At 35.5% G+C, this 18,716-nt stretch overlaps 2 protein-coding genes and 1 non-coding gene across 3 annotated transcripts in view; 1 reads left to right on the top strand and 2 right to left on the bottom strand.

Annotated features, from left to right (window-relative positions):
• Positions 1-18,716, bottom strand: part of ARIH1 (ariadne RBR E3 ubiquitin protein ligase 1) — a 105,121-nt gene that overhangs the window by 40,368 nt on the left and 46,037 nt on the right. Inside the window, exons 4-6 of the mRNA XM_030889080.2 lie at positions 10,907-11,051; positions 1,597-1,689; positions 1,097-1,152 (exon numbers count right to left, since the gene is read on the bottom strand). Of these exons, the coding sequence (XP_030744940.1) occupies positions 1,097-1,152; positions 1,597-1,689; positions 10,907-11,051 (294 nt within the window). The remainder of the gene's footprint in view (positions 1-1,096; positions 1,153-1,596; positions 1,690-10,906; positions 11,052-18,716) is intronic.
• On the top strand, positions 2,302-2,965 carry LOC105979475 (glutamyl-tRNA(Gln) amidotransferase subunit C, mitochondrial-like). The gene is made up of 2 exons (XM_045285793.1): positions 2,302-2,340; positions 2,549-2,965. Exons 1-2 carry the CDS (start codon positions 2,302-2,304, stop codon positions 2,963-2,965), a joined length of 456 nt encoding a protein of 151 aa, XP_045141728.1.
• On the bottom strand, positions 8,555-8,717 carry LOC115867935. Its single transcript, XR_004045332.1, has one exon. It is a non-coding gene; the product is annotated as a U1 spliceosomal RNA (small nuclear RNA).

Below are 18,716 nucleotides of genomic sequence, written 5' to 3'. Positions count from 1 at the left end.
GGGGGGGGCAGCAGAAAAAGTACAGAATTTCATTGCCTTCATTCTTTCAGCTCCCCCGAGTCCTCAATAAAATGGTTTGACAGCCCATTGCCACACCCCAGGAAAAGATGAGACTTTCAAAGATGTATAGTCTTAGAAACCTATGGGGGCAGTTTTATTCTGTCCTACATAAGTCAAAATAGAGAAAACCTACCAGAAGGAGAGCAGTTGCCGACAGTCTTTCTGTTATAGTGTCTTTAGGATCTACAGCAGTGTTTAAAGTCCAGGCCTGGATAATGCTCATTGAAGGAACAAAAACCCCAGTACCTGGTAATTTTTGCTTAGTATCATACTCCTCTACAGGCAATCTACGTGCTTGTTTTCCTATTTGGGCTGCCAGAGATTCTTCCAGTGCCGCCACAGTCTAAGTTGCTTTTAATAAATTCCTCCCACCTTTTTTCCTCACCTTTAACAGGTGCCAGATCCTCAACATGATTACCTACTCTGGCTCCTGGCCTTTATTCTGTACTGATGCTATCCCACGAAAAATCTCTTACATTTCTAACTCAATCATGGCATGTGCTTACCAAAAGACCTCAAGTAATATACTGACATATTCTATTATTTAATTCTACAATTTACCAAAACCTAGTATTATATATTACCATGTTTATCAGACTATACATTTAAGCAAGTTACAAATAAGCTTTACTACTACAAAACAATGTCTTTTCAGAGTTAATTAAAAAGCTGCACATCCTTTCCCGTAAGTAACCAACAACGTGAGAGCACGCAGCCAACATCCACTCCAATAGAGATGAGTACTCCCAGTAGAGCGGCAGAGGCTCGATGAAAGAGGACAGAACAAAAAGGATGGAAGGAGCCAGAAGGCTGACGTGTTATGAAGATGCTGCCAATGTCTCAGAATCATGGAACGGTTTGTATAAAAAACGTTTTATGGGAGTCTAATTTGCTGTATAAACTTTTACCTAAAACAATAATAAAACATTTTAAAGACTTTAAATCTTTTGAGATGCTGAGATAGTTAATTTGGTTTAACTAGTTAACAAACGAATAACCAATATTCAACATGCAAAATACTTACATAAATACTTACATAACTGTGTTGTCATCCACTAAGATATCACAACCATGAGCAGGACACGAAATTGTCTGCAAAAGATTGATGAAAATGAGAACTATGTCTTCGTTCAACAAATATTTATCAAATGGCAGCATTTTGTTTCTGAAGATTTCTTAACATTTATAAGACCTAAGTCCCTCTCTTTCTAGTTAAAGAAAACAAGATACTTGGCAGAACTGCTCAACTACAAGTTTAGCCTGATACGCCCAAATGTGACGTGTACTGGGGAAACTCTACCTAGACTGAATCAATGCCTGGAATGACATACTGTAAGAAGAAAAGGGCTGCAGTTATCTTTTAGTTTGTATTTGAAGAATAGCCCCCAAGATAACTACTAAAGAATACTAAAGGAACAGAAAAGAGGTCTTCCCTATGCAATTCATAACCCAGAAAGCTTGACCTGATTATGTGTACATAGGTCTAAACAGTATAGAAAATTTACTAAAACCTGAAAAATGAATTTGTTTCTTTACCTGTCCCATGCCTTCCTCCATAATTTTGGTAGTTAAATATTCGCTCCAGCACTGCATGCAAAACTTATGTCCACACTCAAGGCCAGTGAAATACTGCAAAATAAATAAATAAGCCATGGACTTTTAATAATGACATCTAAAAATTCACTCAACACCCACGTATTAGTCTTCATAAAGCGGTCTAACTAGGACCACAGTTCTTAGTAGCTAACTAATCAGTGTGACAAGAACATGGGCTCTTAAAATGAACTTCTAGATAATGAAATCGACATGGAAATAGATGAACACCAAACACGCCATTAATGAGAAATGCACCTACAGTAGAGCTTTATAATTTTTAGAAAAGGCAGGGAACAATATTTACACTTGTGGTATATTATACATGTCTTGTATCAATGAACCCATGAACGAGATGCTCAGTATCTTTAGTCATCAAGGAAATGTTAAGTCAAAACAATGAGATACCACTTCACACCCACTAATCTAAAACAAACAGGCCCAGATCCATGGTTGATTCTGACTCTTGGCTCTTGATTACAGGACAGAACTACACCACAGGGTTTTCGTGGCTGTACTTTACAGCCGAAGATTGTGGGCTGAAGCCACGACATTTGAGTTAGCAGTAAAACAAACTCTTTGTGCTAATCTTTCATACAGAAGAAGAAGGTATAATAAAAAGACAGACAATTAAGTGTTGATGAGAATATGGAGAAATTTGAACTTTTACATAATGTTAATGAAAATGTACAAATAAGCCTCTTTGGAAGCATTCTGGCAGTTCAAAAGAATAAACAGCTGAGTTACTATATGACTCAGCAATTTTACACCTAGGCATATACTGTACCTAAAAGAAAACAGGTATTCAAACAAAACACAACAGCACAATCTATAAAACGTGGATTAACAATAAATGGGTAATATTTAGTGATAAAAACGTCAAGTACTACTACAGGGGCCGAGAGGAGGAAAATGTGGGCATGGGTCGGGCGGCTGCTGGCTGTTCACCTGCAAGATAGGTCCTCAGGGAAGCCGTCCGATCACGGTCGAGGTGATCGAACACCTGGAGCGCTTGGCGCTGGTGGATTTTGGCAGCCGCAAGGCTGTGGCGCAGCTGGAGAAAGCCATCGCCTTTGCCAACCGGCTCCACGCAGTGCACACAGACGGCGTGGAGCCCATGGAGTCGGTACTGGAGGACAGGTGCCTGTACCTGAGATCTGATGATGTAAAAGAAGGCAACTGTGTTGAAAAACTACTTCAGAACTTTCACCGGGTCGTGGAGGAGTATTTCGTGGCCCTTCCAGGTAATATCTCGCTGGCAAAGCTGGAAGATAAAGAGCCCTCTCAAGGCCACAAAGGGAGTAACCTTTAAACACTAACATTGCCATTTTGTTCAGTCACCCGACAAAAATGGACTAACAAAGTGTTCAATAACGGACTCTTCTGAAGGCAGAATTGGGGAGGCACTGACACGAGGCCTTGTCAGCTTTGGAGGAAAAGTATCCAGTGTTCACTTACCCACCTGGCCTATGACATCGTCTCCCTCACCTCTCCCCACCTCCCACAAAAAAGCCATGTCCCAAATTCAGTCAAGTTTTTCGGTTCCTCTTAAATGGTAATGCGACATACGATCACTCACCAGGTGACAACCTGAGTTATCATTTTGAGCTGCTTTCTTTTGACCCAAGAAACGATCAGCCTTCCCTCTAACAGAACTTTCTCAGACTTGTCACTAGATACTCACTAGATTTCAGGCAGGTCTAACTTTGCCTAAAGTTCAAAATAGATTATGGAGATAACATGCAAAAAAAGATGTCTGCCACATGTAAAAGTTTCATTCTGTGCTGAGAACTTTCACCCAAGGCATTAACTCCTGCCCCCAACCCCTATTTCCCTCTATCCTGCAATGATTGCAACTTCAAAAAAATCTCAAATGTTGTGTTTGCAGGGGGGGGGAAAACAAAACAAACAAAACATCAAGTACTGATATATACTACAACATGGATGAACTTTGAGAACACTATGTTAAGTGAAAGAAATCAATCACAAAACACTACATACTTATCGGGGAAAAAACCCACTACATATCATATGATTCTATTTATAGGAAAGGTTCAGAAAAGGCACATCTATCTATAGGAACAGAAAATAGACTAGTGGTTGTTAAGGTTTGGAGGCTTGGAAAATGAGGAATTACTGTTAATGACTTAAGTAGTTCCTTTCAGGATCATTAAAACGTTCTAAAATTAATTGTGGACACTGGCAGTACAACTCTGAAAATACTAAAATCCACTTCACTGTGGAGAAATGTATGGTATGTGAATTATATCTCAACAAGGCTATTATAAAAATGTCACACACATAAAAATCCAGGACCTGCCTAGAAGGAAAAACAAAGCAAAACTACAGCAAAGATTTAGTCAGAATAGTAAATTTTTATTCTAAACATAGATTATGTTTAGACATTGCTTTGTGCTGATACACTATTAACTTGAGGATTGGCTGAATTATATTCTATAAAGGGATATAACTATTAAAATGATATTAGAGTCTGATAAATTATCTATATATTTAAAATTCAAATAATGTTTAAAATATTGTTTCAGAACATACTTCATAATATATACCATAATTAAACAAACAATATTCATATGGTTGAGTTAATATAGAAAGTGTCCCTCATCGTCATTTCTGTCCTCCACCCAGAAAGTGCAATATCCCAATTCCTTATATATCCTTTCAAAATTTTCTCATGTACAAACAAACCATATAAGAATACTTCTATCTTTCTAGTGTGTGGACATCCTGTTTTACATTTTGCTTTTATATATGTAATGGATTCTCTCTCATGTGGTCCCACATTTTACATAGGGACCTATTTATTTTTAAAGATTATTATGAATGTACCACAATTTATTTAAACAGCCTCCTCCTCTGTGCATATGAAAATATTTTTTAAAGAACCCTTATTTAGACTTTTTCCTATCATACAACTGCATTATCTCATTGTGACCATATGAATAGATTTAGGGAAAAAATTCCAAACTTAAGACCAAGTATCCACTTATAATTTGATACAGACTACCAGTATTTTCTAATGTGCAAATGAGTACTTGGTTTCATCTCACACCCAGAAGCAACACATAGCATTATTATCCTCAACTTCTTAATCTTTGCCAATCAAAAGGATACTTTGTTAGCATTTATTTGAATTTCTCTTATTAGAAGGGAAATTTAAACATTTGTAAAAAGATTTATGATTAGCATATTTCTTTTCTGTATACTTTTCCTTCACATGGCTTGCTCATTTTCCAAGTGACTTAGGGGGGGGTTCTTACAAAATTCTATCACCTGTATGTCAATCTGTCATGCTGGAGTGGCTTGCATGATGCAATAATGTTGCAAGTGATAACACCAGCATTTCAAATACAAGCAAGATCATGCATGGTAGACAAGTCTCAAGTGGAGTTTCCAGAGCTGTAATATTAGGAAGAATTCCCTGGCAATTTACTCTGAAAATTGGCCAATCAAAGCCTTATTCACGGACACAACAGAACAGAATACTATCTGGCTGTCTGGCTTTGGACTTAATTGTGAGAAAGACAAAAGGAGCGGGCAACATATTATGTTGTACTCAAGGTCATTCATCATTAGTCCAAGTCAACTCAAGAGCAGCTCTCCATCTTTATCACTGTAATTTATGTCTTTTGAGTTTAAGTCATGCTTATAAAGGCATCTGTAATGTTTTCTTATACTTGATTTTTTCCTCTTAGGTTTTAAAATTTTGCATATATATTTATTCATTCTGAAATTAGCTTTAATATTATACATTACAAAGAAACCTGAATTTACATCCCAGATGACTACCCAATTGTTCCTACATAATTTATTTAATAACCTATCTGATCTGAAATGCCTCCTATATCACACTCTAAACTTTCATGCATATTGACTCTCCCTGTTCCACTCATTCATCTATCTAGTAGTTCTAGCTTACAACTACTTTTCTTTTTCAGTATTTCCAGGTTCTTCATCATTCTATTTAAACTCTCCATTCATCCTTCCATATCCCTTAGTATTTGAGGTGTTTTCAGAAATATCTTTCCTCTAGATCTTTCACATTTCTTGCCAAGTTCATTCACTCTTTTTTTTGGGGTAGCTCCTACAATTGACATTTTAAAAACTCAATTATAAATTCTAGCTAGCTATTATATGAAATATGTTAATGAAATTTCTTAGTTTGACCATGCAGGTAGATATGATGTAAAATTTTATATATATCATCTCACCATATAAAAATATGTGGAAGCTGGCACAAAAAAAGAAGAGTTGTGATATAAAATGAAGGACATGTAATATCTAGTAAGATTATAAATGCAGTGCTATTCAGAGTAACAGTGATTTAACATTCATAGAACAAATATAAAAGGAAGTATTTGTAAAATCAGTATTCTTGAACATTTAAGGGGGTGGGTAGTAATAGTAGTACTCAGGGAAACAGAAGAATCTATTCTTAATCACCCCCATGAATGAAAGCATGCTGGCACTAGCTTGTTGGTTTACAGGCCAAAAGTGCAGACAGGAAAGTATTATCTAAGATAAATGTATTACTCCAAAGTTAAGAACAAAAACATCCCCATGTGTCTTATTCTTTTTTTCACATAGAAATTAAGTTGTTGAAGATATAACTACCACTCAAAATGATCGCTCTAAGTAAAACTTTGACCTCTAGGACTTCCAGTTAGTTCAAGGTCTGTTACATTAGCAGATAAAACTAATATACTATTACAAATAAGTAAGTAAATAAAATACTATTAGATAAAAATTCTTTCAAGTTCCTTTTCAACATTCTAATTAGCTAACAAAATTAATGAGATAAATTACATAAGCATGTATAAAGATAAATACCAACGGATAATCTAGTGATGCCTATTTTCGTTGCGCAATCGCAGCAAAATCTGGGTATCTTCCCGTAGTATTTCCCTTTCCCTCCTCGTCTTCTTTTGGCATGTGTGTGCTACCTTGTGCTCATCAACTTGGCTCCCTAGGCCTTTCTCTGACTCCGGGGATCAGATTATCTATTCGTTTCTATTTATATTAGAAATACATTCAACCAATACATTTAAAATTTATGAAATATACTTACAACAATAATTATCTAAAGAAAAAGAACAAACAATAAAACATACTTTTAAAGGTTTCCTTTATCTCCGCCACCTCACAATATCACAGCTAATATCCAACAGGAGAAAGAACGTTCAAAACTATCTTACCTATCTTCCCTAATACTGAAGTCATTTTGCTTATAGAAACAACAAATAATCTAGAAATTAGTGCTCTCCAGGGCTTTGAACTGGTTTAGTCAGAGTAAATGATACAAGACCAGAAAAGGAGCCTTTCTGTTACAAGGGCTGTAAAAAGTGACACACATTCAATTGGCTCCAGTGGCCACCAATCTTTGAGTCTGCTATCATTGTTTTCAACTCAACTGGTCAAAATTTAGTTGTCATGTTATGAATTTGTTGCCCTTATTTTATAAGGGAAAGATGTATTTCTCACAAAGCTTCAAACTATAATTTTTCCTGTTCTGGTTGACCCACATTTTAAAAGTCATAATATGTTCCAGTGATGCTTTGTCAGTCATGACTGAATTAGGCTGACCTGGAAGCCCTTAATTCTCTTATCACTTATAAAATGGAATGAGGAGAACAGGAACATACACAATGAAGACAGATCAGAGGTTTTCAAACTGTGGTCCTAGGAGCACTCTGATTTCATGGGGTGAGGGACCTTCATAATCATTAATTCTGTCTCGTGTATGGTTTGATTTACTTAAAAATAATTTTTGGATGAAAAAATCTGAAAACCAAATGACCAGATAACCTTTTGTAACTTTAAGGGTTCATGTTGTAAGGTTTGGGAGTATTTTTTTTTAATAGTAGCAAAGTAGGTTACACATTGGGCTGTTAACCATAAGGTTGGTGGCTCACACTCACCAGCTGTTCCAAAGGAGAAAGATGAGACTCTTCCTGCAAAGATTTACAATCTCGGGAACTCTAGAGAGAAATCCTACTTTGTCCTATAGGGTAACTATGAGTCATAATTCACAGAAGTGGGTTTCGGGTACCTCCCAGGTTAGCCAAATAACTTATGCTTACCCATTGCTGTAGTCAATTCCTACTCAGAGTGAGCATATAGGATAGAGATCTTCTCTTTAGTGTTTTCATGTTGTAAATCATTACAGAACCAAACTGTAACATCTTTTCCTTACAGTAAAGCATTTAATCACCATACCACTATAGATTAATAAATGAGCTCTTGCAGGCCATGCAACATTGACTATTAATCAGAAAGGTTAGAACAACTGGACTTAAAAGCCACTTTGACTCAAAACATTATTCATATTGGTTGTTGTTTAAAATTCTTAATAGTTTTAAAAACCACAAACCCGGTAAACACTGGGGTTTGTAGCTCACTGGTTAAGGAATCATTAAATTTGTCACAACTCAGACAATGGAAGAGAAAACTGATGTATTTCCAGAGAGCTCCAAGTATCAGGAAATTGCTTTGACGGTAGAATCTACCCAGAATTTTCAGCTCTATGGGTTACAACCCATCACAAGCATCACATTCTTAAAAAGTTTCAAATTGCTTTCTAGAAAAAGAAAAGTACTGCAAAAGGGGGTAGTGTAAATGTCTAAAGAACAAAGTTGTAATATTAGTTACATAACATAATGAAGAAATTATGCAGGCAACAAATACAAGTTTAATGAAGGATTTCAGGTACATTTACTCCTGAAGCTGAAGGAGTTAAAATTGCCCTATATTAATCTAAAAACTAGGAGAAAAGTTATAATTTCATCATTTACATATTTTTGATAAGTTTTCCATAACTCCTTACCTCACACTATGTTGTCCTGTCACTTATACAGTCAACTTTCCTTTTATTTTATTTTTTTTCCAGGGGAGAGCGCGAACGCAGTCCCCCACTACCACAAATTATGCAGTCGAGTTTCCCACATTTGGGAAATCGCAGGGGTCAGCACATTCGGAGTGCAATGGATAAGCCTCGCCCTGGGAAAACCACCTTCGTGATCATGGTATCTTCCCTGCCAGGTAAGTATTCAACTTTCCTTTTAAAAAGTACTTTAAAGTAACATTCCAACGTCACCAGTAAATGGTTAATTCCAAACTCACTTTTCCCTCAAGCTTTTAGTAGTGTTCATCATCAGTCTCAACATTTTCTTCTTTTGGCTTGAGTTCCTACATTTTCCTGGTTCACCTAACTAACCTACTTCAGAGATTAATTCAAATGTCAATTTGTGTGGGAAGTCCTACCTGATCCCAAACTGGATTAGGCATTCCTCCAACATGTTCCCAAAGTATTGCACCTTGTGTTTGCCCTATCAAAACACTTACCATTTTTCTCCGAATATCTTTTTTTACGTATTCAGTCAGTTTATCAGTAAATTATTTGAAGGCTATGTGTATGTATTCTCCATTGTGTTCCTAATGCCTGACTCGTGGCCAGCATGCTGAATGAATCAATAGTGGATTGTTCATCCCCGAATAAAAGTACAAGGGAAAATTTATACTCCAGATCTCTGGTAACAACTTTAACTCTAAATTTTGAGCATACAGATAAGAGCTGGGAATGCAAAATTATAGGGCTATATGTAGGCAGCTACCTTCTTTAGTCAAATTATAGTTCAGATTTAAATAAAAGAGAAATGGAATGGAAAATGCCGAGAAATAAAAAAATCCTGTATTATATGGGAGAAATTATTAGAGTCTTTATATTACTCTCATAGAATCATTTATATACTGTCAGTACTCCAAGAGGGGCTTCAAAAGTTCTTAGGCAAATGCCATTAATATTTTAATTCCATTTATCTGGAAACTTTCTCTTATACTTCGTCACCACCAAATTCAGTTTAAGTTCCTTTGTGTAACAGCCTTATCGTAATGTATTCCTTCATAGCACCTAAGTTCAAAATCCAAGGCTGGATTCTTAGGCTGGTAAAGAGTTCAAAGAATAGCTTACTCAACTCATTTATTTAAAAGCAGAAAAGAAGCTAATCCAAGAGATTTTAAAATCTACTTAATCAAAGCCAATGTTTAATGTTAGAGCTATGATCAGAACTTGGGAATTTAGAAATTCAATTCAACACCCTATAAATTATTTTAGCTCAATGATAAAAAAAAATTCTACAGGAGTATCAATATCTTTAAAAAATGTAACAGAAATTTCCTTCTTTTCTATTACTTGAACATATGAACAAATTAGCTCACTTTTTAAAAATGGGTCTCTTTAGAGGTATACATATAAAACTCTAAGAAAAATCTTCAATGTATTTAAATATATAATATTGGTGCTAGAGACCTGCATAAAGTAATTACAAGAAAAATCTACTTAACTATTAAGCAGAGAATATAAATATGATCGTTATATAATGGCAATAGAATTAAATTACTTTTCACAGTTCTTGAAACATCATAAAGATTAATCACAAGTAACTAAACCCCTTTATGCCACAAATATAATTTTCCTATGGTTAACAATAAAGAAGACATTCATTATACGGAAATTATATTTAGTTACACCTTAAATTTATCTTATTAGATACTCTAAAATTGTTTTAATTTGAAATATACTTTTGTTGTTGTTGGTATGTGCTGCTAAGTAGGTTCTGACTCATAGCAAATCCAGGTACAACAGAACTTTCACAACGTCCAGCCCTACACCATCCTCACAATGTTAGAGACCACTGTTGTCAATTCATCTCATAATCACATCTCATTTCCTAAAGATTAGCACCAATCATTTGATTGGCCCTGTTTTCTGCTTCAAGTCTCTCTCTTCACATATTAAAAAATCTCCAGTAGAATGGATTTCTATAAGTGAAAATCTCTTCTTTATGAAGAATCCAAAAGGCCCCTTTGTGAAGTAATATTAAAGATGTTTGGGGTATTTTTTTTTAAAGGCAAAACTCTGAAGCTTTACGTCCATCTTTATTTGTGTAAAAAACAACTCTACTCACTGCCTAAATTATTTCTTAATTCTTCCAATCGTGGTAGAAGAAATGGGAAATATTTAGGTGCATATCGAGACACTGGACAAGCTGCTGTAACAAGCAAATAATACGGGGATCCAAGTTTTTAATTTTCTCTTCCCTTCTTTAACCTCGGTGCCCTAATAGGTTATTGCTTTTCAACAATTCCAAGCCCCCCAAATTTTCCTTAGTTCTAAATAATGAAAGTTGATTCACCATCTAAAACAGTCAGTGCTAACCTTAAACTACCAGATACTCACCGAGTTAGGGTAGTTCAAGTAGCAGATCTGACAAGGCATATCCTGTGCTGATGACCTTGTATTCATCTGGCGTGTTCGAGACTTTTTACTTGGATTAATTACATGACACTCAGCAAAGAGCTTCTCCAGGTTTCCATCAAAGTACCTGCATTATTTAAACAGAAAGGATGAGAGCCCAGCAATAGCACACTGTTAGAGCTCTCAAAAAAACCTGATTTTCTAAAGGGGACAGCACGAACAGAATTAAAGTAAACCAAGATCACAACTTCTTTGGCTCAGAGGAAAAATTATATTGGGTCTTCATTGCTTCTTTTCTTTGGGGGGCGGCATCTTTGTTTTTAATAAGAAGACTCTTGGGAAATTAAGCTATTAGTATTATAACAGTACTAGTGGTACTTTATGAAGAGTAGTATTCTTTAAAAGGCTAGGCTGTATTTTATAAGTGAATTAATTTTATTAATGGTTTTATCTAAACCAGTCAATATCAGTTAGTTAAGAAAGTTTATCGCTAAAAAGCACAACTTTAGTCACGAATCATGTAAAAAATGCTTTCAAAATATTCTTTGGAAATGAAATACTTTTTAATTACTGGGATAAGGAAGGGGAAGAAAAAATATATACCTTAAAACATTTTGTAAAGTAAAAAAAAAACATTTTGTAAAGTATCTACATAAAATCTATCACCCATATCCACTGCTATTGAGTCAATTCCGACTCATAGTGACCCTAAAAAACAGTAGAGCTGTCCCAAATGGTTTCTCACACTGTCTATGCTAGCAGTACAACGCTTATCCCAACAAACCATCAAGGCATCTTATAAAATATACTTTACAGAGAATTATCATCCAAATATAGTTAGGTCAAGATCTAAGATACTAAAGTATCTTGAGTATACGTACAAAGTACTATCTACAGAATTCTAGCACAATGCTTTCCATTAATCCAGATGTGACACAGTCCTTGGCCTCTTGTAATATTTTAAAATGAGAGTATATTTAAAACAGAGAAACATGCTTTGCTGTGAATTATATCTGAGAAAACATTAAAAAAAACACCATAAGATACCAAGTTTTATCATCAAACAAAAAGCATAAAGAAATAATAAAAACAGGAACAATGCCTCTATCATGCAAAACTTGACTATAAGGAACCAACAACTCCATGAATACTTGGGTAAGCATATTAGAAAGTATTCTATGAATGCACAGACACACAGATGTATAGAACTTGTTCTAAACACCACCATACTCCAGGTTTTCTTTCATACTCCAGTTTTATAACCTATTTCTTTCACTACAAAATATGTAGCAGGCATCTTTGTCAATAAACAAAGGTATACTTTGGGAGGTGAGGAACCTAGGATTTTCACTGTAGGTATATAATACACTTAACCAATGTAAACTAAAGCAGAGTCACGTGATCTATAATAAATCAGCTCTAGATTAAAATATGCATGTGCATACAATACATCTATACATATATCTGATAGTATCTTCTTTGAGTAAACAACCAGAACTGGAAATACAAAAAGCATAAACAACTTATTCTTTGATATTTACTACCAAAATACCTCATGTACCCCCCCAAAATACTGATTCATATCCCGAGTTTGGGATTCTCCTCCACCAAATGGTTTGCAAATATTAAAAATTATTGGTCTACTTCAAAATATGGAACACCTTGGTGCCTTGAGGTCTCAGTAAACTTTACTTCTGCAAATAAGCCTCCTGACAGCTCCTCACCCCCAATTAAATAAGATTCCTTCACATCATAGCCTTCTACCATGTTCAAACCCATCAACCACCCCAGAAAAGAAGGATATGGCAGTTTGCTTTCATAAAGAATTATAGTTTTGCAAACCCTATATAGGGGCAGTTCTGTGTCCTATAGAATTGCTATGAGACTGAATCCATTTGACAATAATGGGTTTGGTAATGGGTTGAGTACTCTTTCACAATACTTTTCACATTACAACCAAAATTAGTCGTGCTCTAGTTAACTGAGTCATGGAAACCTCATGTGTATCAGTAGAACAGGCCTGAAGGTTTTTCCCAGTGGTTAATTATTTAGAAGTAGACTGCCTGGCCTTTCTTCTGAGGTACCTCTGGGTAGATGTTAAACTTCAATTGTCACGTTACTAACTGCAATCACTGTTTATTTGATCTTTGCTGCTGGAACATAAATTCCATGAGGATTATCTTATTGCCTTTCTATTCAAAAGTTTCTTACTATAAACATTCAAATTTCTTCTTAAAGAGTGACTAATATAACTTTCATTGATCTTAAACAGTATCATTACCATATATCAATTTTTCACTTAAGTTTATATACTCAACTTTTGTGGCTTTCAATAATTTTCAATGTTTGTTAAGGACTTTTTTTGTTCTTATCTCATCTTGGCTATTATTCCATGTTCAGTTTTACATATTAATACAAAATCATTTTGGTGGAGTAAAAGAAATCCTATTTGAACATGTATTACAATTACATTGAGAATATATTGATTGGAGAAAAAGTAACCTCTTTATTATACAGTAAGACATGCGCACTCGATGGGGTTGCCTTGTTTCTCCACCCAGCAAGGGTCTAGTCTTACCACTTGTCAATTGTGTGCTATTAATGGAACATATGTGTTTTCCTTTTGACAGGTTTCTGCCTTACATGGGCTTTACTGTCTCATTTTCTTAGCCAAAAAACCAAGTTTTTTTTATTTTCCAATTTACTTAATTCCTATTCCTCATTTGGCCCTATTCCTCATTTGGCTCCAAATTGTTCCTGCACAAGTTTCTTAAAGCTAGGATATATTGGCATTTATAGCTTTTGATCCACTATAGAAGCTGCCAAACAAACTTTCAAACTGTGACCAGTCTTAAGAGGGACAACTTAAGAATGGAGCTATGGAGTAGGAAACCATTTTCTGCTTTTTTTTATAAAAAACAAATTTAAGTTCTTTTTAGACAAAAAAAATTTTTTCTTGTTTTGATCTCCATTTATTAAATAGTCTGTCATCTTGACAACACAATGGTTATTTTGAAAAGATTAGTATCTACTTTGACTAGAAGTAGTCTATATAACTACCTCAGCACTTAAAACATTTCTTTTCTACAACTGTTCTAGGTATAAGTTTACTTAGCAAATTAGGGTCCCCTTTGACAATTTCCCCTATTAATCTTTGCATTTTAAATCTTTAGTCTGCATACTAAAATCTGGCTCTTTTGGACCTTATATTTAAACTTCTTTAGTTTTGTCCAATCTGCTGTTAAGCTCACTTACCGAATTATTTTCTTATTTGTTTAGTTGTACAACTTCCAATGGTTCTTTTTATTATCTGTATGACATCTAATACTTTGCAGTTCCTTGTTAAGAACATACCCATTTAAATCTGGGTCAGAAAATAATTTATAAATTATCGAGGGCTCATGGGAGAGGGGAAGCGGGGAGGGAGGGGAAAAATGAGGACCTAATGCCGGGGGCTTAAGTGGAGAGGAAATGTTTTGAGAATGATGAGGGCAATGAATGTACAAATGCGTTTTGCACAATTGATGTATGTATGGATTGTGATGGGAATTGTATGAACCCCTAATAAAATGATTTAAAAAAATAAAGAAAAAAGTAAATAAATCTGGGTCAGACAATTCTAATATCAAAGATCCCAGAGTTGTATGTTTTAACTAGAAAAATAGTATGAGGAAATAGTTTGCGGTCTTAGATTATGTTCTTTTCTCAGAGAGTTACATTTGCTTCTGTCAAGTGTCTGGCTACATTAACAGTCTGGGACTACAATAATTAATTCAAGTTAATATCCACATGAAGATCATCTTCAATTTTGACGAGATGGTTAACTCAACTGCCACTCTTGCTAGGGCCAGGAATTCAGTAACTCTTTTTCTCTCTACAAAGCTCACAGCTCAGAAAATGAAATGAAAATAAAAATCACAGTTCAACCTCCTAGCTTTATCTATCTGTATGATCAGTAGATTTCTACGATAAAGCAAGAGACTGTTTCACTCCTTTCTCTAATTTTCAGATTCTCTCATGCCATGACCTTATAATTCCTAATTAATTCTTTGTTTTGATCACACTTCTTTTGTTATGTTTGCGGCAATAGGTCTGCTCACTATTCCTCACCCTTCAATCAGCCTAGCCTATTAGGATTGTTTTCTTCTCCCTCAAGTAATTCTATCACATCACATTCCTTCATAAGAAACAGGAAGGATTCCTCCTATATAATTAAAAATCCAAATTCACTTATGTAGAATCCAAGGTCTATCATCCTGTGCTCCCCTACTAAATATTTCAAACCAATTCTCCCAAATTCTTCATGTAAATCAATGAATCTTAGAAGTATTATGGAAATTTCTATGTCCATAAATTTCATAGCTTAAAAAACAAAACAAGCCAATTCCTTAAAAGACACTTCTCCTAAAACTCACAGATGAGAAATAGGTAATTGTCAGATTCCTCATCATGGTGTTGCCATGAACTGTATCAACTGCATGGAAAGCTAGCCAAAAATCTGTTTTGAAAACTAAATGCCCAAAATAGAAAGCAACAGGTCCACATGGTTTCACTGAATTCTTCTAAACATTTAAGAAAGAAACAGCAGTCTACAATCTCTTCCAGAATGTATAAAAACGGTGTGGCAGTAGGTGTATGATTTTTTTTTTACTTCACAAGGGGGGAGAAGAATTAGCATCAACATCAATTGCCTACGGATGATTCTAAGTCAGGTATCAGCCTTTTTACCAATTCTGACACCAACTACCCCTCCTCCCACAATACTCTACTTCTATAATGGATGCAATCATTCATTGCAGTAGCCATACAGAACTCAAAGGCCATATTCATGGTGATAAGGCTTATTAGAGAAGTAACAATATACAACTCGGAATATAGTTCTTAATCATGACAGCTTCTTTTCATGTTCTGTTGATGGAACAAACTCTGGGTCTTCTGTAGCTGGACTGTGCCTGAGGTCTTTTCAATGGTCACAATTCTAAGCACTTGGAGAGCCTGGCTCTGCCAAGTGCCTTTTGGCATCCCACTCTGCCAGCAAGACTCCAGCCCAAGAGAGCTTACCTCGCTCACTCTGTGGGTCTCTGTAGGTTGACCGTGTTATCTCTTGCTAGTCTCCTCATTGTGCTGCCTCTGTTGCCATTTCTCTATTACTGCTTCTCCTCATTGTTTTTTATGCCACAGATCTCATCTGTCTCTTTGGGTCTAGGAGGCTTCCAGTAGAGACCTTGGATCCAAAGGATGCATAATGCTTCCATCTCTTCTTGGCGGTAGTGAATCCCCTCTGTCTGCTTCTGGGAAGTTTGTTTTAAGCCTATATGGCAAAACTGACCAATCCCTTCATTAGGACTTTATAGTCCATATTTTTGTGGTTCCAACCTCACAATGGTGCCAGGAGCCTTACTTTCATTAGCAAGGTGTCCATTCCTCTTGAGTAAGCCACTAGCATCCTATCTGCATAACCCTAGCTAGTAATTTGGTAGGGGTTACAAAGACTATGGTAAGAAATGACATATTAAGTAACTCACTGCACTGAAGAAGAAATACGTCCCAAATCATTCTAAAAGATTAACATTATCCTAATACTCAAACCAGACAAAGACATCACATGAAAGAAAAACGGCAAATCATAATCTCATGAACAGATATAAAAATCCGCAACAATAAAAAAAAATTTTACTCCTAAAAAAAAATTCCTCAACAAAGTATTTGCAAATCGAGTGATGGAACATGGTAAAGATTGCATGGATGAACTCAAAACATTATGTGTATACACCACAAACAAGTGGAGTTCATTACAGGTATAAGGATAGCACACCATTAGAATATTAGCAAATCTGGTCTATCAACAGATTAAAGAAGAAAAAACGAGGTCTTTTCAATAGATGTATAAAAAATATTTCACAAATTCAACAGCCACCCACATCCATGATAAAAACTTAGCAAACTAGCAGAGGAAAATATCCTCAATTGACAAAGAACAACTATTTTTAAAAAAAATCTTGGGGGAACCAATTACAAGGATCTACATATAACCTCCTCCCTGGGGGATGAACAACAGAAAAGTGGGTAATGGGAGACATTGGACCGTGTAAGATATGACAAAATAATAATAATTTGTAAGGTATCAAGGGTTCATGAGGGAGGGGGGAGTGGGGAAGGAGAGGGAAAAATGAGTAGTTGATACGAAGGGCTCAAGTAGAAAGCAAATGTTTTGAGAATGATGAGGGCAACAAATGTACAAATGTGCTTTGACACAATGGATGGATGTGTGGATTATAAGAATTGTATAAGCCCCCAATAAAATGATTTTTAAAAAATCTTATAGTTAATATTATACTTACTGGTGAGAAACTAGATGACTGAGAACAAGAAAAGGTTATCCTTTCTTACCACTCCTAGACAACATTTTAAGTCAAAACTTAGTAAGAAAATGAGACACATACACATTGATTGAAATTGAAATTAAAATGCAAACTACCACTTATATTAACATACAAAAAGAGAAAAGAAATCATAAGAATGAAATTTCTAGGTAAACATCTAACAAAAGATGTACGCGATCTATATGAGGAAAACAACTTCTGCTGCATGAAATCAAAGAACTGAATGGAAAGATATTCCATGTTAACAAATAAGGCAGGATATTTTATTTTTAAAATCTGTTCCGGCTCTATTGTAGTTTAGTTATTTTATACATCATTCTGCATTTATCTACATAAAATTATTTTAAGTGAAAGCTTACATAGCAAATTACTTCTAATCATTTTTCCATAAATTGTTCCATAATATCGGTTATAATTTTCACATGTCTACATTATCATTATTTACATTCGGTTTGTTTTGTTTCCATTTAACTAGCTTCCTTGCATGGATAAATGTTGACCAGATGGTCCCATAGAGTCCATTGTTTAAAGGAGCACATTTGTTATGCATAATATTTACTTATTTTAAGCAAATTTGTTATTTAGCTAAAAGGAAGCTTCTGGGAATGGCTTCAGTTTCAAATTAAAAGGTTAATTCAGGGTGATAGTCTCAAGGGGTTCTTCTAGTTTCTACCAGTCCAATTAAATTAACTTTTAGGTTTTGTTGTTGTCAAATCATTTTATTAGGAGCTCTAACAGTTCTTATAACATTCCATGAATCAATTGTATCGAGAATATTTGTGCATATGTTGCCATCATCATTTCCAAAACATTTTCTACTTGAGTCCTTGGTATAAGCTCCCCCCCCTTCCCTCGTGTATCCTTGACAATTATATATTGTTATTTCGTATCACACACTGTTTATTGTCTCCCTTCACCCACATTTCTGTTATATGCATAAGCAAATGTGAATAAAGCTGATGATGCCCAGCTATCAAAAGATATTAGCGTCTGGGGTCTTAAAGGCCTGAAGATAAACAAGCGGCCATCTAGCTCAAAAGCAACAAAGCCCACATGGAAGAAGCACACTAACCTGTGTAATCACGAGGTGTCGAAGGGATCAGTTATCAGGCATCAAAGCACAAAAAATCATATCACTGTGAATGAGGGGCATACGAAGTGGAGACCCAAATCCCATCTGTACACAACTGGACATCCCCTTACAGAAGGGTCGTGGGGAGGAGACAGTCAGTCAGGGTGCTGTGTAGCAACGATGAAACATACAACTTTCCTCTAGTTCCCAAATGCTTTCCCCCCACCCCCTGCCCCCGCTATCATGATCCCAATTCTACCTTACAAATCTGGCTAGACCAGACAATGTATACTGGTACAGACAGAAACTGGAAACACAGGGAATCCAGGACAGATGA

This window comes from Echinops telfairi, unplaced genomic scaffold, assembly GCF_000313985.2.
Source record: "Echinops telfairi isolate 266 unplaced genomic scaffold, ASM31398v2 ScPeMD7_7475;HRSCAF=8513, whole genome shotgun sequence".
Classification (NCBI taxonomy): Eukaryota; Metazoa; Chordata; class Mammalia; order Afrosoricida; family Tenrecidae; genus Echinops; species Echinops telfairi.
This window is presented reverse-complemented; position numbering and strand designations above follow the sequence as displayed.